Raw genomic sequence first — 22,422 nt, forward strand, 5'->3', positions numbered from 1 at the left:
TCTGAATTTTGGTGTTGCACCAATTTTGCTGCTGAAATTTTAAAGCCTAAAGTCTGCCACTGATGTCGGGCCAGTAAGTCGGGCTCATGATCTTCAGGTGGGTATTTTTTGGAGCGAAATGTTGCATGAGAATAAGACAAGCCTGAAACCACAGGCAAGTCGGCTCCTCACCCCACTGGAAGTTTGGAAATATTTTTGAAAATCAAAATCTGCGCATCCGTCCATATGGATGTGATTCCTTCTGCGTGCGCCTGCCAGATTCCTCACCCTTCAGCTCTTCCGGTGGAGAGCTGAATGTCCTGGGCATGATGCTCCGAGCAGATGTGAGGAGCCCAAAAGCCATTGTGCAACTAACTCCTATAACTCAAGCTGCCACCAACTCCATAGCCAGCAAGGCAGAGAGTCAAGGGGGAGAAGCAGAGCAGCTGGGAGAGGAGCAGCGACAGCAGCAGACTCCGCCGCCGCTGCCTTCGGGAGATCTTCTGTCCAGTAGATGGCACACACAGCTTTGCCTTCCTTGATGGAGGGAGAAACCTGACACGTCCATGATCCAGACACTCCCTTGGATTGGATCTGCCAGGGGCTGAACAGGGAACCAGGAAATGCGGGCGCCCTGTGCTCCAGTGAGGTTCTCCTCTCCAGAAAGGCAAGATTTCCCCCTCCAGAGAGCGAAATGGGCAACCAGTGCTGCTGCTGCGTCTGGTGAGTTAGCTGGGGCCGGCTTGCTGCTTGGGAGCTGGGCAAAGAGGGAGGGAGCGCTTCTTGGGGGCAGCCCAGGGCTACGAAGAAGACCAGCGTCGTGTTAAAGAGAGGGAGAGGTGGTGTTTCCCTGCCGGGTCTGGAGAGCTTGGCTGGTTCTTCTAGCTGGTGCCACCACCATCCTCCTCAGCCCCGTGGCCGGGAGCAGAGCCACCCGGGCAGCACCTGGTATCGACTAGGGGAAGGATGGAAGCGTTCCAGGTTTCACATCCACAGGAGGAGATTGCCTGTCTCCTGATCTGCCTTAAATGCTTTTGCAGGCAAGATACAGAGAGATCCTCCTGGAGCGGCTTCCACTTCTCCAAAGGAGGCAGAGCTTAACTGGAGACAGGTGTCAAGAGGGCTCAGCCCTACGCAGAAGCTAATTCATTGTCAAAACCCTGAGACTTATTTGCTGAGCACGTACAGGGTCTGCTGCCTGTCCCAATGAGAGCTGCCACTAGCCCATACATACCAGGTTGGCTGGGGGGTGGGCTGGCACCTGTGGTTCTCCAGATGTTGGTGGGCTACAACTCCCATCATCCCCAGCCATTGGCCCTGCTAGCTGATGCAGCTGATGGACGGCTGCAGGTTCCCCATCCCTGTACTAGATTATAGGAGGTCAATGTGTATAAGTTTGATGGGCAGGCTGGAGTACTGGCACCTCCCCTTTTAAAAATTAACCACTCAGAGGAAGGCTAGCAGGCTGCCAACTTTTCCCACCTGTTGCCGCTCCTGTTACCTTAGCAGCAGTTTTGTCTTGCCTTTAATAGACAGTTGTGTTTATTATCTCCATGCTGAGAAAAAGCTTTACTCTATATATCAGGCAACAGTTAAAAACATAAGAGCTGACCGAGGGTGGGGGGTCAGTTGGCAATCCTTGTTGGATCGACAGCCACTTGAGAATCCAGTGTGTTAATCTGCAGAAAGTATGGAACAACAACCTGAAAACCCCCAACAGTTTAATTATTGAAAAGAAATCCATTCTTTTCCATATATTGCAGATGAGGTGGTGAGGCTAGGAAAGAGTGCTGTGCCTAATGCCACTGACTTTGGGCGACTTTCGAACTAGGAACATCCCGGTTGTCACTCAGCCATTCTCTTTTAGGGGGTTCCAACCACTATTTATGGGGACCTGGGTGGCGCTGTGGGTTAAACCACAGAGCCTAGGACTTGCCGATCAGAAAGTCAGTGGTTCGAATCCCCGCAATGGGGTGAGCTCCCGTTGCTCGGTCCCTGCTCCTGCCCACCTAGCAGTTTGAAAGCATGTAAAAGTGCAAATAGATAAATAGGTACCGCTCTGGCAGGAAGGTAAACGGCGTTTCCGTGCGCTGCTCTGGTTCACCAGAAGCGGCTTAGTCATGCTGGCCACATGACCCGAAAGCTGTACGCCGGCTCCTTCGGCCAATAAAACGAGATGAGCGCCGCAACCCCAGAGTCAGTCACAACTAGACCTAATGGTCAGGGGTCCCTTTACCTTTACCTTAACCACTATTTGGGCATTTGAGAACCTAAGCTCAGGGTGCCAAAAATTCATTCAGCCTATGGAGTCCATAGCTGTCAACTTTTCCCTTTTCTTGCGAGGAATCCTATTCGGAATAAAGGAATTTCCCTTTAAAAAAGGGAAAAGTTGAGTCGCAAATGAGAGTAGTTTGGTGTGATCTAGCAACATATGAAGCTGCCTTTTGGTCCATCTAATTCAGTATTGTCTACACTGACTGGCAGCAGCTCTCCAGTGCTTCAAGCAGGGGGTCTCTCCCAGCCCTACCTGGACATACCACTGGGGATTGAAACTAGGACCTTTGACATGCAAAGCAGATGCTGTTCTACTGAGCTATAGTCCTTCCATTCTGGGGAGGAATCTCCCTAGCAGTCCCCATTTATTTTGCCTCCTATACAGTGGTACCTCGGGTTACATACGCTTCAGGTTACATACACTTCAGGTTACAGACTCCGCTAACCCAGACATAGTGCTTCAGGTTAAGAACTTTGCTTCAGGATAAGAACAGAAATCGTGCTTCGGCGGCGTGGCAGCAGCAGGAGGCCCCATTGGCTGAAGTGGTGCTTCAGGTTAAGAACAGTTTCAGGTTAAGTACGGACCTCCGGAAAGAATTAAGTACTTAATCTGAGGTACCACTGTATACCGTGTTTACTTGAGTCTAATGCGCCATCGAATCTAATGCGCACCTCAATTTTCAGAACCTTGAAACAAAAAAAAAGTATTTGCTGGTGAATGTAAATGTGCCATTGAATCTAATGCGCACCTCAATTTTCACAACGTAATTTGGGTATAAAAAGGTGAGCATCTGATACTGAGTAAATACAGTAATAGAAGCAGCAGCAGAAAGAAGCAGATTCCTTTTATGGCAGGTGGAAGGATCTCCTACATTGGGAGTGTGGGTGGGGAGAGCCCAGTCTGCGGTGTGGCCGCTGTCTGAAAGACTGCTTTGAGCAAGAGGAGAGAAGGCTCACTGTGTAACAGAAGTATTGATTTTCGGTTTTGCTGTGACGCTAATGGTTTGTGGTCGAACAGAGAAATAGCATCATCTAGTGGAGAGAGAACTGCAGAGTTATTTCCTGGTGAAAAGTTGTCTAGATTTGTTGGTGGATTTTCAACTTGGTCCTTAATTTTTTTAAAAAAGCACACACACACACAAACACCCGATGTTCTCACCTGGGATATCTGGTTTGACGCACGCAACTTCCAGTGTTATTTTCACGACAAGCACACATACTAGCAAACAGGGAGCCTTTCAGAATTTGATTACCACCAAACCACTGGTCTGCGGGCACCTATCAAATGAGAAGAAGAAGATGATGATGATGAAGAAGAAGTAGAAGAAGAAGAAGAGTTTGGATTTGATATCCCGCTTTATTACTACCCGAAGGAGTCTCAAAGCAGCTAACATTCTCCTTTCCCTTCCTCCCCCACAACAAACACCCTGTGAGGTGAGTGAGGCTGAGAGACTTCAGAGAAGTGTGACTGGCCCAAGGTCACCCAGCAGCTACATGTGGAGGAGCGGAGACACGAACCTGGTTCCCCAGATTACGAGTCTATGGCTCTTAACCACTACACCACACTGGCTCCCTGAGCCTCTGCTGTGAGGAGTCCAACTTCTCACAGACGCTTGTGGAGCCATCCCCGCCACAAATTTAAAGGAGGTGGCTTCTCCCAAAGAATCCTGGGAACCGTAATTTGTTAAGCATGGTGGGGAATCATTGCTTCGTGGGTGTAGGTGTTAAGCTACAGTTCCCAGGACTATTTGGCAGAAGCCATATGTGCTTTAAATGTATGGCGTAGCTGTGACCTCTCTGCAGGGCTTTTCAAAGCCAGTTTGGGGCAACAGGGGAAAATTAAAAGGGAAAAAACCCAGATCAGATTCACCCATCCCTTCTGTGAATGTGAAGATGAGATCAACATCACAAAGAGAAAGGGCTTCTCTTGACTGCAAGTGGGAAATGGAATGGTGGTGGGTGGGTCAGCAAAAGCACATGCTGGATAACTGCAGAACAGATAATAAATAATAAATAATAATAATAATAATAATAATAGTAATAATAATTAATAATTTTATTAGTTGTACCCCACTCATCTGGCTGGTTTGCCCCAGCCGCTCTGGGCAGCTTCCAACATATATAAAAACATAATAAAACATTACACCTTAGAAAGCTTCCCTATACAGGGCTGCTAGCAATCTGGGAATCCCCCTTGGGCAAGGCTGGGGAACCTGTGTGTTAAGTTGTGGGTGAACATATCAGACGACACAGCGATTCTTCAAACAGCTCTTGTTTATTCACAGGCCAGAACTGAACTGAAGGGTTCAGCTAGCCTGCTTAAATAGAGCTCCACTAGAACGCAACAGTAACCATTTTCTGTAACTATCCAATCACTGAACGTCACTTTCGATCCCTTATTTGCATATGTGGACCTGAGTGAAAACTATCTACAGTATCCCCCTGCTGGCCCAGGGTGAGAACTTCAGTACATAACACTGTGAATGGTGCCTTGTTTCCCATCAGCCCAAGCCAATATAGCCAATGGTCAAGGATGTTGAAACTTGGGAGTCCAACAGCATTTGGCAAGCCACCGGTTCCCCAGCCCTGTTCCTGAGGTTAAGGACAACGTTTTCTGTTCAGGTGGTTCTGAATAGAACCTAAGAGGAGCCTGGCCTGCTGGGTCAGACCAAAGTCTCATCACAGCTCAGCATCTTGTTCTCACAGTGGCCAAGCAGATGCTCAAAATGGAAGCCTACAAGCTGGACCTGAATCCTCTCTTGTGATTCCCAGCAGCTGGGATTCAGATATTTTGGCCTGGTCTGCTAGGCTTGAGAAGACATTTCAGACTCCTGCTGAGCACCTCCATCAAAAATTTGACTGTGTACTTTATGAATGGCAACACAGCTGGAAAAATGGGCTTTTGTCATGAGTATCTGGTTTGTTTTAGCTTTGTTTTAAACATATCTACTGGGTACTTAAAGAGTTAGGAGAGCCTTAATAAACTACAGTTCCCAGAATTCTTTGGAGGAAGCTGTGACACTTAAAATGGTATAAGAGTGCTTTCAACATATGGCGCAAATGCCGTTCTAAAAACAAGTAATGTGCTTGTCGGTTGTTTTACAGTTTTTGAACGTGTGGGCCAGAACACTAGAAAGCAGGAACAAATGTCTCTCTTAGAGAGCAGTTTAAGCAGAATCATGCCTCCGAGTTTCCCCCTCTATCTCCATAAGTAATGAGGACTAGAAACTGACTTTTTAAAAATTGCTCCTAGATTGCAAGGTATTCCCCCCCCCCATGATTTTGCAGACTCCAGTCCACAATGGCTCCTGTTGCTCTTTCTGCCTGAAATCTTTCAACAGAAAGGTGCTTTGGTGGGAATCTTGGAACTCAGTGTTCCCTGGAGCTCTTGCTACATTCAGGGCCCCATCTACACTTTCATTTCTCCCTTGAAAGTGATTTCAGGTCTGAGAAGTTTTTTTTTTTGGGGGGGGTGTCTTTTGGCTCCACCACTTTCCCTAGTAAAATCTGATATTCAATCGCTGAATCAGAGCAAATGTCAATTGGGTTTTCTGTGGATTTACGTTTGTTCCGATTCAGCAGTAAACAGTCGACTTTACTGAGGAAAGCAGCAGAAGCACACAAACACACAACTTCTTGGACCCAGGTTTTGAAAGTGTGGGTGGGCCCTTCGTCTCCCCACCAGTGCCGGATTTATGTATAGGCTAAGTAGGCTGAAGCCCAGGGCCTCTAAATCTAGGGGGCCTCGCCAGCCCTCCCGCTCCCCAGCGGGCAGTCTCCCCTCTCCCAAAATTGCAAACCCAAGACTTCACGCAAGGGCAGGGCAACTCACGCCTCTAAATCTAGGGGGCCTTGCCAGCCTGCCCGCTCCCCAGTGCAGCTGTCTCCCCTCTCCCAAAAGTGTAAACCCGAGGCTTCATGCAAGGGCAGGGCAACTAAGGCCCAGCAACTATTAGACTCAGGGCTGGCCAGTGGGGCCTAATTTGACGCAGTGGGGCGCAACTTGAATTTTTTTTTCTTGTAGGGCCCCAGTTCACAGCCAAAGTCTGCAAAATCTTATAGATATAAATAAAATCCATCTAGATTGCCCTGGTGCAAGGGCCTCCTTAGGAGCAGCACACAGGGCCCAATTTGGCCCAGTTGCTCCAACTGCCTTAAGGTCAGCCCTGATGAGACTGTGCAGGGGTTGGACGGACAAGCCCTGCACTTTCTAGGTCCCTGGTGTCACCATTCAGAGTATAGACTTAAGGACTTGTTATGGAAATAAGGGGGGGCACATATTGGAAATCAGTTTTGTCACCTCTCCCCCCCCAAACCCCAAGACAATGACCTCAGCCACCTTTTATTCACAGTTGCATAAGCACTACACCACAGCATGGCCATAAACCTGTAAGTTCAACTGCTGAAATATACACCCAATATGTAGCAATGGAGATTTATGTTGCTGCTTTATGAATGAACACGGTGTTTTATGAATGGACTCTGTATTTTGTGAATTACCTAAGAGCCACCAATAGGGAGCTCTAGAATCTGACAGCTAACCAATTGGGTACTACCAAACAGCGACCCCTATTGCTGAAAGCAGGTAACCAGCAGGGAATGCTTCAGCTCAGCCTTTGCACTGTTGACTGAACACCCCCTGCTGTGCAGATAATGGAGAAAGCTCGTAAATTGTATCCCTTCTGGCATCCTGGCCAACTCTATTATGCTGGTGTAAACCCTGGTGCACCAGAAGCCCAGAATAGCAGCAAATAAAATCTGCTCATACATCAGCAACTGATAAGACTTGTCAACCAGTTCTTCCAAAGTCTTCCTAAATTATAAAGCTCCAAAATACTGGCCAAAAGAGATCAGGCCTGGGAAGAGCGAGCCATACAATGGGCACCACCAGTGAAAAGGCCCTGCTCAGTGTAACTCCTGTCCTGACATTTGATAGAGTGCCCACTTGCCCTCCTTCTTGACATGGAATGCTCTCTATTGGAGTCTCCAGGTCCAGTACAAAGACCATAAGAAGGGAGAGCAGGGACCTTGAAGTTCCCAACAGCTGTTAATCAAGCAAGCACACAGGTCACCTTTGTCACAGTCAGGACGCCTATGTCCTGGCCAGGCCTGCACCCAGTCTTGTTTTTGTACAATCTTGTTTGTCCTTAGTCACCAAAATTATATTATCAACATATACAAGCAGAAAAGCTGTTTTCCTTCATTTGCAAGGAATCGTACAAAACAAAGTGGCACAATAAAGAAAAGTTCCAGGGTGGCAACAGAAAACAAACTAAAAATGCTTTTGCAGTTCATCAAAACTATCCAGGAATATCAAGTTATAGGAAAACTGGTGCTATTAACAGTAATCTTTCTAGCTGGTTAATTGGTTCGGCAACTTCCATGCACATGACGTGTGATGCTAATTATTTCCCCGAAGAGTTACATGATAACTAATCAGAGGCAGCTACAGGAGAGCTATGAGATTCAGGTGAGGGTCAGATGCCTTGTCAATCCCAGCAGGTATATAAGAGGACAGCCCAGCCTGCCCAGGCCTGTGGCCTGCCCAGCGTTCTCCTAAAGAGTAGAAGCCTAACATGGAAGACTGGTGTATAGTATGCAGATCTGAAAGGGTGACAAAGGGTAAACCACCCAAAAGGTATGCTGAAGAGTTTGCTAAAACAACCATAGCAGATACAGCTGTTGTTAGTAGCTCAGAGAAAGTTTGGGAACCTTCAAGCTTCCAAGAGGTCCAAAGTTTAACCTCAGAGGATGCTGAGCCATGGTTAAATGCCATGAAGGCTGAACTTGATTCCTTAGAGAGGAACAAGACATGGGAACTAGTTCCAGGCCTGCCCAGGCCACAAAAGGTTTACAAAGTTCAGTTATTGCAAAAGTTTTTCAGTGTTAATTTTATGCATTTTTAAAAATCACCATGGTATTTAACAATAATATCTTATGTCCTTTGGAGGAGAAATTGTGAATTGTAGAATTTTAAATACCCGTCATCATCCTTGTCTCCACTCAAATTTGTTTATAACACTCTTCCATTTTCTTCTAGTTGTGAGGGTGGGGGATGGGGGGGCCCTCATAAGTGGAGTAGCCTAGGGCTCTCTTCATCTAAATCTGGCCCTGCTTCAAAAGCCCCATTTGACTGAGCTGCTGCCGCTTTGAAGTGCTTCTGGTGGAGTCAAGTGGGACTCCAAGGCTTTGTGTCTTGCCTACACAAAGGGGTCTTCTTCACTGCTCTCTTTTGTCCCACCTGAGCAGGGTGTTTTACTCAGCGGGAGGAAATATTTTGCAAACAGGTTGCTAGTTGTGCTCTCACTCCCCACCTCTCCACCCCTGATCAAAGGCCCCATTTTGCTGGTTTTCTGAATTGCACAAAGAGTGGCAGAGCTACCCTGAAGGAGAAAAGGATGCTTGTGTGTGTGTGTTTATAAGTAAGTATAAATTAATCAGAGCTACTAACATGAGTTTTGACCAAGCTGCGGGAGGCAGTGGAAGACAGGAGTGCCTGGTGTGCTCTGGTCCATGGGGTCACAAAGAGTCAGACACGACTAAATAACTAAACAGCAAACAACAACAAATTAATCAGTTTGAGTTTCCCATATCTTTAACTGAGCCGTACAAGGCAAGCTGGCTGAAACATAATTTCTGCTTAACAGTGCCACTCTCTTCCACAGATAATGCAGTAGGAGTAATAATTATACTTAACATTTATGTAGCATTTTAGAGTGCTCAGAGTACTTCAGCATCTATTGCCATCAGGGCTGGAGTGTGCATCTGATCAGTTAGATTAATTGATTCAAAAACTTCTAATGGACTGAAGTGGTATCATAATTAATTGAGCTGGTGATTTGAAATAACAGTGAGCTAAATCCAAGTAAGAAGTTGGTTGCACTTAGTTTGTATTGAAACAATGGGACTTTATTTATGCCATTATTAACCTGTCCCATTGATTTCCATAGGACCTAAGTTTATCTCTCTATTTGTCAAAATCCCATGAAGAAGGAAAATTGCATTCCAGGACATGTAAAGTTATGAGATACAAGCAACCAGTGGAGATTACTATCCCACTTAATAAGCAGCTAGATGGAGGAAAGAGGGGCTGAATCTAGCCCCCACCCCCAGCTGAGTTGCAGAATATTAATATTTTTTGACAAGGCCCTGGAGTAGCTAGAGTGCAGCATGGAAATTTAGCGCAAGAGATGGAGAAATGCTGTTGATTGTACAAAAGGAACTTTGCACCATGTTTGCATAGTGGAAACAGCTGGAGGTTGTAATCGCTTATCTATTTTGTTTATGAATTGCATTTCCCATGAGGCTCATGGTGATTTGCAAACATACAATAAAAATACCTTAAGCATTTTATTTTTTTTTAAAGTAGAGAAAGCACAATGTAATACAGGTTTAGAAACAACACAGAATAAACACCTGAGGCCAGAGACCATTTCACCCAACTGGAAAAACGTATTGAAACAAACACGTCTTCCGTTTATTTCTGAAAAGGACTGATAGCAGGCGCCTGTCGTATCTTAAGAGATGCTGTTCCACAAAACAGGGGCAGTCCCAACCTGAGTTGCTGTGAAGTGGGCCCAGGGCAGGTTTTCCCCCAGCCAGAACTGGCTGGAACTTGGTTCTGGCAAGTGTCAGGTGGACACCATTGCCATTACTGTATAAGAGAACAAGGAAGGTATTCATGATGAGTTCCGGCGCCTCTTTTTCTAGAAAAATAGTATTGAGTGGTCCTCTGATATTTTTGGGGGGATAATCTCTTCTGCAGAATGCAATGACCTATCACTACTGGGTAGGTAAGGGTTAAGACGGCTTCTCAAATAACCTGACCCCAAACTGTACACGGCCTTACATGTTAGGACAGTCATACCTCAGGTTACAGATGCTTCAGGTTGTGCGTTTTCGGGTTGCGCACAGCGCCGAACCCAGAAGTACCGGAATGGGTTACTTCCGGGTTTTGGCACTCGCGCATGCGCAGAAACACCAAATCGTGCCCCACTCCTGCGCAGACACGGCGCTGCGGGTTGCGAACGTGCCTCCCGCACGGATCACGTTTGCAACCCGAGCGTCCACTGTACCTAAACCTTGAGCTTAGCCCTCATAGCAGGTTGGTAGCCAATAGACAAGGTGGTATTTGCTGGTGGAAGTTTGTCCCAACAAGCAGCCTAGCTGCTTGGTTTTAAACCAGCGGCATCCCCCTGGACCAGCCTCAAGGATAGCCCCACACAGAGCACATTGCGGTAATCCAGCCTGCAGGTTACCAATACATGGACAACTGTGATCAAGTAGTTCTGCGTAGCTGTGGGAAAAAGTGGTTTGTGAGGGTTAGGGCTTAAGTCTCAAAGGGCAAGATTTTTCAGGAACATTTTGTATTTGGTTTAGAGAGAGGGAGCAGCCTCATTGCTGTAGACTTCTCTCCCATCCTTGTCCATTCTAATTCTGTCTGATCCAGCAGAAGCTTGGAGATGCCTTTGGACGGACGAGCCGGGGATTAGCCCGCAGACAGCCTCAGAATAGCCAACGCCTGCGGGGCAGCTTGTTAAAACACCCCTCCTCTCTGCCAACCGATACAAGAGAAAAGCAGCTCTGAAAAATGATACAGGGGCCTTGTATTTCTTAGGAAACAGGCTTAGGATGCCAATGATTATATTTAAAGCCGAGCTATTTTAATTGCACTGCCCAGGCCTTGGCAGAACAGAGAAATGAACAAGTTGGTGCCGGAGTGGAAAGATGGCCAGTAGAGTTGTGGGTCTTTCATGATGCTCCATCTGCTCTTTGCATTACAAGAAGATAGCGTAAGTCATGGGTAGGCAAACTAAGGCCCGGGGGCCGGATCCGGCCCAATAGCCCTCTAAATCCAGCCCGCGGATGGTCCGGGAATCAGCGTGTTTGTAGAATGTGCCTTTTTATTTAAAATGCATCTCTGGGTTATTTGTGGGGCAAAGGAATTCATTATTATTTTTTTCTTTTCCAAGATATAGTCCGGCCCCCTACAAGGTCTGAGGGACAGTGGGCCGGCCCCCTGCTGAAAAAGTTTGCTGACCCCTGACGTAAGTCTCTGGACTTGCAGCAGGGAAAGAAAACACTTTGGAAAATGAGGCAGAATGGATTTTATCTGCAGTGCAGTCCTTTTGGGTGAATGAATGGGGTACTGCCCCACCAACCTCAGTCCATCCTCAGCCAGCCCTTGCCTGCCTACTTGTCTAGCAGGGAGCCACTGCTAGTCAGTTTCTTCCCCCTGAGTTCCAGTGCTGTCCTTGTAGATGTCAGCAGGAAAGAGGATGGGGGCAAAAGTAGAATTAGTTGGCTCTGTGTGTCATTGGTTCTGGCTCTGCCTATATTGGCCTCTCTGCCTTTCGCCCTACCAGTCCCAATGGATACCACCAATGGATACCACTCTCAGAATGGAATCCTATGCATATTTATTCAGAAGCAAATCCCATTGAGTTTGGTGCAGCTTACTCTTAGGTTAGGGTTGCCATATTATATATATTGCTGCTTAAGATCCAAGAAATTTCCCCTGGACGTCAATTCCTCCTTTGAAATCCTGGTAATGTCCGGGAAAATCCAGACGTATGGCAGCCCTACTCATGTAAATGAGCTGCTATGCTTCAGACATGATGCTATGCCCTGATTTGTTTGGCTAAAGTATGGCTTGTTTGGACATTTGAACTCAGCCACGCAGAGTAACCATGGTTTGTTTGTTTTTTGGCAACAAACCATTATGTGAAACAAACTTTTACAAGGAACCATGCCTTATGGGATCACAACTTATTTTAACTGTGCTTGCGGACTACAACTCCCATCAGCCAGCAAAATCATCCTGGCTAGGGCTTATGGGAGATGCATTCCAAAACATGTGGCTGATCTAATCACTAACTCCGCCCTGGGGGAAAAACCTCTGGCAGAAAACGAGAAACAAAATGCTCCAGTTCAACATTAGTTTTAGGCTCCATAAAAGCACAGAAAGGGCAAACAAGTACTGGATCACATGGAAGCAAAATACAGCTGCGAAACAACTTTCTTATTCATGGGAAAGAGAGCAGGCGTCCTCACTGGTAGCAAAGGACAATGTCCAGCTTTGGGAAGAGGACGGGTGGGGTGGTCTGTACTGAACAGGGTCCATTCTCTTCTCTTTCCATAAGCCAGCCAGTGTGTGCTTGCTGACTGTACAATGCCTTCGGTCTGCGTGCTGCCCCATGGCTTCTGGCTGGAGGAGGGGAGGCATGTTACGAGAGCCGGGTGTTTGTTTCTGAAGAAGGTCACAGAGCTGCCAGCTGTGGCTCCCTGCCCAGGAGCTCTCGGCATTTCCAACCCTTTCCATGGAAAAATGAGTTTTTAGGCGGGTATCTTAGCAACAGGCTCCCCACAGCCGCACCTCCTTTCTCTCTGTCCCCCAACCCACCCTGGTATTTTTCCATTCTTTAGCTAGCCATATAACAAGTTGGTATCTCTCCCCTCTGCTGGTGGCAATGCTGAAATCTAGAGCACCAGTCGTGTTACAGCCAATGAGAGGCAGGGTGGTGTAATGGTTGGAGCATCAGACTGAAACCTGGGAGACAAGGGCTCAAATCGCCAGTTAGGGCTCATCCAGACTTCCTTTCATGCCGATTTTCTAGGCACAGGTCTGGGTTTAAAAGCTCTGTTTCTGAGCAGTTTTCTTTTCGTCCCAGCACTTTTTACAAACCCGACGAAGACTGAGCATGCTCAGTGGGCATGGAATGCTGACTGACAGATGAGGGTGAGAACCAGAAAATTGAAGTATTCCACTCTGCAGCATTTTGTGGCAGGCTGTGGATCAATACATCTTTATCAAGTACTGATCAGTGCGCCATTAGAGGATTAAAGACCCTCTGAATTTCATGCAACTCTGTCTCTTTTATTTCAGGAACTGCCCTTCGCCATTTAAGCGGAAAAAAGAAAAGCCAGGTAAATAATCCTCTGCAAACATTTTTTATATGCAAGACCTGGAATGACCTGGAACGTGGCTTCTTTACCAGATTTTTTAAGCTCAATCCCAGGTGTTTCACCCTCTTGTCTCCTGCCTACAACCCTGAAATACTCAGCTAGTCACACCACAGTTCTAAACAGGTTTACTTGGAAGCAAGTCCTATTGGTTTCAAGGGATTCTGTTAGCGATCAACGGGACAACTGCCTGGGAACGTCGAAAAATATATGCAGGGCCACATGTTCCTGGGCTACACTGCTCTACACTGTTATGTGCTGCATTAATGTACAATAGGTTGCCCTCCATTTGATCCAAGAACCACATGAAGCAGGGAGAATGCCTTTGTGTGTGTGTGTGTTAATGATATGCTACTAAAACAGAATGGCCCAAAAATAGATTATTGGCAGTCCAGAGTACAGTGCAGCAGCTGCAATGTTAAGAAGCTAAAATGTTTAGCGTTCATTTTAATTGTTTTGTCTTTTTTGTAAACCCCTTTGAGGTTTTTCCCCTCACAATCGAGCGGTGTGTAGGTGTTATGAAATGTAGTTTCTGCTGAAGACACACTGATCATAAATATATATAACCCTATTTCTATGACTGTAATTTGTTCTAAACTGTTTTTAATATCATACCCTCCAACATTTCTCTGAGGAAAATAGGGACGTCCTATTCCATAGTAATAATAATTTTATTACACCTTGCCCATCTGACTGGGTTCCCCAGCCACTCTGGGCAGCTTCCAACATATATGAAAACATAATAAAACATTAAACTTTTTTTTTATTAAAAAAAACCTTCCCTATACTGGTGTCCTCTAAAGGTTGTATAGTTATTTATCAGCTTGGCTTGGCGGGTTGCATAGCTCTATACCCTCCATCATTTCTCTGATGAAAATAGAGATGTCTTAAGGAAAAGTGGGAAGTTCTGGGATCAAGTCAGAAACTGGGATGGCTTCTGTAAATCCTGGACTGTCCCTGGAAAATAGTGACACTTGGAGGGTCTGTAATATTGAATTTAAAATTGCATTTAACCATTTTGAGACCTTATGGTGAAGGGTGGGTAAGAAACAACAACAACAACAGAAAACGGGAACAGGATTGGGTAATACTTTAAGGGCAGTTGGAAACAGGGTGTTTTCAGAACTAGAATGTTATGTGTGCACCAGGCGTATATCAACATGGAGACAAAGAAACATCCAAATTCAGACTTTGGGCTTAGAGCTGAAAACATCCTTCCTAAAAGCAAGCAGGAGCCAAGAACAATAAACAGAATTGCTACCTGGCTGCCCAGTGCGGCCCTGGCCTAGCAAAACACATCGCTTGACAAACAGCAAAGTTAGCAGAGAGGAATAAACAGAATGTTCCTAGGTTTCTTGGAGGACTTGAAAGGAAAACTCCACTGTTACATTCCTTCTGCTAGATGTTGCTATGGCCACTAACCACTGTGGTCGTCTGTACCCCAGTGCTTCGTGGGAAGCTTTCTGCCAAAGGAACAGATCTGGGCTTTCTCATGGGAGAAGGTCATGTGTTCACTCTGGGTTAAAAATTAGCAAAGGTCGCAGTGAAGGGGGCTCACTCTCAGCGCTGGATCTCTTTGGTGTTCAAATAACTGAATAATAGCTGAAGTCCTATTGACTTTCACACACAAGAGACTCAGGTGCTCTGACTTGAGCGCCCACAGTCTGAGGCTGACAATAAAAACAACACGATTTTGCACCCCTGCTCTTAATTTTCATGTGTTTTACCAGCAGAATCTTACTCTTCTGCTGAGCTTTTTTTTAGCTTGTTTTGGTTGCAGCAATTATAGTGGGGCTGGGGTCTCATTCCTCCCTCAAAAACAATTAAGGATTTGTATTTGTGAGATGACGCTGTTTCAGAACACATGTTGAGGAAGAACGTCCTGGTGCCTGGGTGGATAGAATAATTCTATTTCCGGAAGCCTACTGGAAACCTCACAGTGCCTACATATTTTTGGAGGTGTTTGTAAACTCATGGGGTCTAGCAACTTGCTGTTTTAAAAACAAACTTACATTAATAGGATTCTGCTGGAGTCATCATGTTCTAATTTAGCCTCTCCCATCATTGTTTAGTACGAGCTATGCTGCTTCTCTAAATATCAGCTGTTTCTTCCGCAGGTACAAGAATCATTAAGTCAAGCACCCAGCAGCACCCAGAGAGCAAGAAGGTAAAACTGCCTCTGAAAAGACTTTGCTACCAATTGCAAAATACTTTGCTACCAATGGCACAAGCTCCTAAAGTATGTTACTGATTCAGTGCCGTGTTACTTTGAGTTGAAGTAGTGCCTATTGGATCAGCCTTATAACTCCATTCTTGGCCCTAATTCATACACACAAGAGGCCACACAGGCATATGAGTTGCAGTGCTGTGAGTGCAGCTTCATGAGCCTAGTCAATTTGTGAGTGTGCTCAATTCAGGCCATTTTTAACCATACAAACACAATGCATCTACTTTGGTGCATTCATCCATCCTTGGAGGTTTTTACACAGGGGGTGGATGGCCACATCTCATGGATGTTTTATCTGAGATTCCTGTATTGCAGGGGTTTGGACAAGAAGACCCTCGGGGTCCCATCCAACTTCTATGATCCTGATGTATGTTTAACTGCAATTCTGAAGTCATCAATAATTGTGAATGCATTACCATGGGTTGATGTATAATTCTGGAGTAATTAATCTGGAATAATGAAAGTGTTTGCTCTGGTGTTAGTAAGACTCTGCCTGGTGCTAGTAAGACAGACTCAATGGAGCAAAAGCAGCTCTCTTCTAGCCCAGTGACAGAACACTAGCTTTGCATGCAGAAGGTCCCAGGTTCGATCCCCAGTGTCTCTAAGGAAAGCTGAGACTATCCCTGTCTGATATCCAGGGAAGCTGCTGTCAGTCAGTGTTGACTGTACTGAGCTAGATGGACCAATGGTCTGACTCAGTATAAGGCAGCCCCCTATGTTCAATGGGGCTCAAGCAGAAGAATTTTCCAGTGGATTGTGCCCCATGTAATTATTTATTATATTATATATTGTTTAAAGCCCAAACCGGTTTCTGAGCTGTTCTCTCTTGTATAAAATCCCATTGCACATAACATTAAAATACAGTGGTGCCCCGCAAGACGAATGCCTCGCAAGACGAAAAACCCGCTAGACGAAAGGGTTTTCCGTTTTTCGATGCACTTCACAAGACGAATTTCCCTATGGGCTTGCTTCGCAAAACGAAAAAGTCTTGCGAGTCTTGCGATTTTTTTCGCTCCCCCCCCTTTTTCTAAGCCGCTAAGCCGCTAATAGCCTTTTAGCCGCTAAGCCGCTAAGCCTTTAATAGCCACTAAACCGCTAATAGCGCTAATCCGCTAAGCCGCTAATAGGGTTGCTTCACAAGACGAAAAAACCGCTAGACGAAGAGACTCGTGGAACGGATTAATTTCGTCTTGCGAGGCACCACTGTACGAGCATGCATAATTAGACTACACAATAAAACCCCTTTAAAACAGTAAAACAGGAATAGGAAGTTACCATAAACGGAGTCAGGCTATTGGTCTGCCTAACCCAGTACAGTCGTACCTTGGATCTCAAATGCCTTGGCTCCCAAATGATCAAAACCCGGAAGTGAGTGTTCTGTTTTCAAACTATTTTTGGAAGCTGAACGTCCAGCGGGGCTTCCACAGCTTCCGACTGACTGCAGGAACTTCCTGCAGCCAATCAGAAGCTGCGCTTTGGTTTCCAAATGTTTTGGAAGTCAAATGGACTTCCGGAACGGATTTCATTTAACTTCCAAGGTACCACTGTATTGCATTTACTGACAGGGAGTGTTCTCTAGGGTTCCAGACTGTGAGCCTCTTCCAGTCCTACCTGTAGATGCTGTGGGTTGGCCCTAAGACCTTCTGATGTAAAGCAGGTGCCACATCACTGACCTGTGGTCCTTCCCTTATAAACTAACATTAAAAATATGGAGTGAATATAATGCAACAGGGGTGCAATATGGGTTTTCTGCCTGATGCACCAACATTCATTGGGCTGAGCTTGCTTCAGAGAGATTTGCCTTCCTCAATATCTTCCCCTTTCTCTCTCTCTCTGAAGGGAATGGATGTTGGGCCCGTTTATGACGACGTGTCTGAGTTCCCAGTCTATGCCACCGTGAGCAAGCCAAAGAGCATGAAGCGCGACGACAGCAGTGTGCATTATGCAGACATCCAGGTCTTCAGCAAAATACGGGAGCGCTCAGCTGAAGAGGTGAAGACGTTCCAGTCCCAGAACACTACAGAATATGCCACCCTCAACTTCCCCCGGGCTACACTGAAGTATGACAGTAAGAATGGCACTCTGGTGTAAGAGCTGAACCTTTCTTGCTATCCAACAACAGAAGCATCTCTCAGACCAAGATGTTGTGGATTTTGTGTCTCCACTTCCTTGGCTGGTGAACACCTAAGAAGGGTGTATGTCACCTTTCGGCTGCATCTGATAAGGGGAAACTGCTGTAACGGGAGCAAAAACATTTCCCCAAGCATGCCAAGAAAATTACTATTTGGGGCAAGATGACCAGAGACGTTTCTGAAGCTAATGGAATCTCTCCTCTTTTGTTTTTTATAATATAAAGATATCACTGGGAGACCAAGCTACACGGGGAGAATGACACAGCTGGAATATTGGTTTGCTTCCAAATGACCCGTTTGTTGAGCGTTCATCCCGATTTGTTTGCAGGGAGTTTAGGTGACTTTTGTGATTTATTGGGTATTCATCCTGATTTGTTTGTGAGGAGGTTAGATGATGTTGCGCCAAGCAATTGTTATCCCACACTTTCAGTGCATTTCTCCATCACTTTCCTTATTGCAAAAAGTCCAGTCCTTTGGGGGGGAAGTAGGTTTGTGAAAGAACTGCAAATCAACTTTAATGTGATTGAATCCCCACTTAAAATAGCAACAGCCTGGAAGTGCCTTTGGAGCTAAAAAATATAGATATTTGTGATGTCCCCCCCCCCCTCAGATCAATAGTAACTGGATTCCATTAACATATTATGAACGTTCACAGTGAAATTACAACCGGGGAGTATCGTTTAGGATGCACAGTGAGAGTGATTTTTCAAAGAAAGCAGGTACTAACATAATCAACAATATCCAGAGGAGTAGCCTTGTTAATATATTGCAGCAAAAAGGAAAAGAAAAGAAAAGAAAAGAGAGTGTTGTGGCACCTTAAAGGAAAAAAAAAACCACATTTTTTTCATGGCATAAGCATCTTTGGACTTCAGTTCGGTTCATCGGACACAGATAATCAAAAATGTTACTGCACAGTACTACAGGACAAATGTACCGAGAACATTTTCCATTGGAGTCGTCTTCAACTCAGCCACATAATCACATTCATTTCAATAAGATTAATCCTACAACAAGTGATTTGCGTGTAGGAAATTCAGGACATACCTCTTCCTAAATGGAATACAAGCTCGTTTTGTTCGTGTGGGCAACGCCATCAGAAAGCTCAGCCCCTATTTCCACCTATGGCAAAACAGTTCTACATTTTCTCGGATGTAAGCACCTATTCATGGAGTACACAGATTGTGACAGTGAAGTTCAGTGACAGCATGTGGGGCTGATTTACCTGATCGTTTTTGAGGCAGAAAAGTTGTCACAATGTGACTTTTGCACCCAGTTTCTATGCAACACACTTGTCTTGTGAAAGGATCATTATGTGATGAATGATAACTTCACACATCCTAATATTAGCTTATTAGTTTTCTCATCCAGAATAGGCAGTGTAAGGTCTCCCAAGGCTTCTGTTTTTGTGTGTGCAGGCACTTGTAAAGTGGGCTTGACCTTTCAAGGGAAGAGGTGGAACTGGGAGCCTTGGCAGAAAGCACAGGTGTGACCTTTGGGTGTTTGCCATTCTTCTAGCATATTTGATAACATGTACAAATTCAAAAGGTCTAAAACAAATTCATGATGATTGTAGAATAGCTACTTTTTGGCACAGGGAAAAGCAGTGGCACAAAGCTCATCTCTTGCATCTGCTGGTCCAACTCCTCCTCTTCCTTTCTGTTGTTTTCGCACACTGCCCAACCCCATTTTACCACACAAACAGTGATATGAAGATGGAATATCACACTCCGGTTGCCCTTGGGATGTTTTCTGCTTCAGGCCCAGAGGGAGAGGGGAAATGAATAGGCAAGTGGTGATGTCAGGGATTGAAGAGGAGTTGGACCAACTCAGAGAAGGGGGCTCAGTGTCAGGGACCGGAAAGCAGATTCCTCTTCAGGAGAGCAAGTCAAGGACTCTGAACCAAAAGGGGGAAGGGTACGTCCCAGAGGTGCCGCTACCTGATGAGCCTGAGGGGTTCAGAGTTCCTTTGGCCAGAGGAGGTAGCATTGCTGTCTTCTGATTCGGAAGACCCCACTGAGGCCCCAGTCAGAGACCAGAGGCTCTCCCGCTACATACCACAGTAGGAGACTCTTGGAGAGTCTTAAATGTAAAGCACTCCCTATGCCACCTTAACATCCATGGCGTCTGCCAAAGAATCCTTATGGGTACTGAGAGTTGTTAGGAGACCTGCCCCAGAGCTACATGGGTGTCAGAGGTGGTATAAGACTGTATTGAATGCATGTTGCAGGTTTGCCATCACTTTTTCACTTCCTAGAGTGCAGTTGATGTTCTCCTCAACTTGTCCTGCCTCCGGTTGGCTAGTATCCGGCCTCCACTTAGCCCTGCAACCAAGGCTGACCTCTGCCTTGCCTTGCCTTGCCTTGCCTTGCCTTGCCTTGCCTTGCCTTGCCTTGCCTTGCCTTGCCTTGCCTTGCCTTGCCACGGAGCAGGATTGCCCAAGGGCCCCATAACCCCTGGAGCTTTCTCTGGCACAGGGCCATGGCTTGGTCATCAACAAGCTGGTCTTTCAAATGGGGAGTCCTCTGCACAGCCTTGCATCCCTAGAGAGGCAATTGCCTTTATGATGGGTGCAACACGGCTGTCTCATAGAAAACAACTTTGGGGTGTCAGTTAGCAAGCAGCATAAAGGAGGTTATTTACTGATATGTTCATCCACAACTTAACATTTACACTCTGGCCTGGTTGGTGCATGCGATTGCAAACCTGTTGCTAAGGAGGAGACTGGAGCCACTTGGCTATTTATGTCAATGCAGGATGACAAGCACCTAAACTAATGCTCAGCTTAGCACATCAACCGAACCTGGAATTTTGGTTAAGGTCTTTTCCTCCTTATCCACAATCTGAGGCCAAGGTTTTCCCTACAGTTTGTTGCATGGTTTAGATTAGTGTTGTGTGTGAATGAGGCTGGTCTCATTCTGCTCTTGGCTGCAGACTACTTTATGTTATCACAAACAAACTGGTTCTTCTGTCTATCTAGTTGACGGAACAAAAATGGAACATGTGAAAGTTGTCTTCCAACCATGTCATTTGATGCAATTGGATAAGCAAGGCCTCAGGCTTTTTTTATATATATATTCTGCATGTGAAGTAACAGCAATAAACGCTGTCCTCAAATGTGCTTCACTGTACAAAGCCAGTATTTTATCTCTGGTTGCCCAGGGGAACTCTAAGAAGCCTGCAGATGGGTCTAGTATTACACGCCTGGTTTTAGAGGTGCAATGTATTTAACCAATAATCAAATGCTCTGCAGGGAAAGGGAAATAATAACAGCAATTTTGCCTGTTTAGCAGGCGCTAAATAGATGAAATGTGAACATTTGAAGTGTTTCAAGATGATTTACCTGGAAAATTTATTTTTATTATTTGCACTGGATTTATAGATCAGGCAGACACACCTTCTTGGCTTCTGGTTCCTGTTTATTTCCAACAATTGGAATGAGATCAGACCAGAAATGGGTGTACGTAGTTACTCAATTGGTTTTGCCTGACGTATTGAACAAGAATCCTGACAATCTCGTTTCACTTTTAATAGACTGGTTCTCAAGGTAGCAGGAATACTTAAAACACCTGGAATTCAAGAGGTGAAAACAGCACTTCCGGAAATCTTGTTTGATGATTCGACAAGGTTTACTCAGGATTTTGAATATCAGGATGCACAATAACAAGCCTTTAGTCACCTTTAGTGAAGGATTCAGCTGGCGCTAAGATACAGCACTGGCTGCTTAGTGAAAGTTTAATGCCACAGAAGACACAGAGCTGGAGAAACTGAAGTTTGAAAACAGTTTCCCGGGCTTCCAATAAACAACCAAAACTGATACCTATTTAATTGATTTTCACAAGTGTTGTAACTTCTTGGTAATGAACCACACCTTCAGCTGGGGCTAACCTATGATGCCATCAAATATTTAAAAAAACCCAGAGTATTCTTGTTGCTGGACTCTTTGGACATGCACTTAAATTGGCATTGAATATTTCAGTTTCTTATCTTCAAACAATTTTCTATAGTGCTTTCCCTATGTTTAAACAAATGACATCCGGAGGAAGTGCAAAGTATCGCTCACTAGTGGCTTAGTGCCATCTAAATTATGTTAATTACATGTCAATGTAGACATGCAGATCAGCTGTTGCTTGTAGCTCAGGAAATGTGACCTCAGTGCTACACAGGGTTATGCATCCATGCATCAAACTGTCCTCCAGTGGGTTAATTTCAGCTTGACAGCTGTATACATGCTTAAGTTTCATGCTGCACTTCAGACAATTTTGCTCTGGATCCTGGTAGGATACAGTTAATTAATAAAATCATATATTTATTACAGTGGGGACAGCTGGAGAAGGCAGAAGTCAATATGTTTTGCTATTAAAAAATATTTGGTCTTGCTCATGATGTTTACTTTCATGCATGCATTGAGTAATGAATAAAAGTTGAGCTTTATCCAAGTCGTTAAATGGTCATAAGATGAATTAGGTCAGTTCTGAACTAGCTTATACTGGCAAAAGGTAGCACTGATCAGCTTGTCACTCTGTTTAATATTATATGAAGGAAAGCTATTCCTATTTATTTTCAGCACAAGCAAAGCTGAAAAGCAGAAAAAGAATCTGTATATATCCTGAATTATTCTCATTTTATTGTAATGATTTGTATAATGAACAGTATAACTAAATGTGTTTTACTAAAAGGAAACTTTCTGCAAACACCTCTGTAGATACTGTCTTTGAATGGGATTTTTCCTCCACCAGCATTTGATTATTGTTCATAAAAATATTGGAAATAGTTAATGGAGAACTTCCTGGCTCCTGGGTTTAGGGGCTGCACATTTTATTATTGCAAATAAATATTTTTTATAGTTAA

General features: G+C 45.1%; 1 protein-coding gene across 1 annotated transcript; it reads left to right on the top strand.

Annotated features, from left to right (window-relative positions):
* The first annotated feature begins 287 nt into the window (after positions 1–287).
* LOC308464372 (uncharacterized protein C11orf52 homolog) lies at positions 288–22,422 on the top strand. Its single transcript, XM_080983744.1, has 4 exons — positions 288–702; positions 13,139–13,179; positions 15,333–15,382; positions 17,282–22,422. Exons 1-4 carry the CDS (start codon positions 674–676, stop codon positions 17,531–17,533), a joined length of 372 nt encoding a protein of 123 aa, XP_080839870.1. The 5' UTR covers positions 288–673; the 3' UTR covers positions 17,534–22,422.

The sequence above is a fragment of the Podarcis pityusensis genome (assembly GCF_964106645.2).
Source record: "Podarcis pityusensis genome assembly, chromosome: 15".
NCBI classification, from domain to species: Eukaryota; Metazoa; Chordata; class Lepidosauria; order Squamata; family Lacertidae; genus Podarcis; species Podarcis pityusensis.

What these genes read in the sequence shown, in the direction of transcription:
- LOC308464372 (XM_080983744.1), top strand. Translation starts at nt 674, where the DNA reads ATGGGCAACCAGTGCTGCTGCTGCGTCTG. An exon ending in CAGTGCTGCTGCTGCGTCTG is followed by an intron (nt 703 to 13,138) that starts GTGAGTTAGCTG and finishes CTTTTATTTCAG; the next exon opens with GAACTGCCCTTCGCCATTTA. An exon ending in AGCACCCAGAGAGCAAGAAG is followed by an intron (nt 15,383 to 17,281) that starts GTAAAACTGCCT and finishes CTCTCTCTGAAG; the next exon opens with GGAATGGATGTTGGGCCCGT.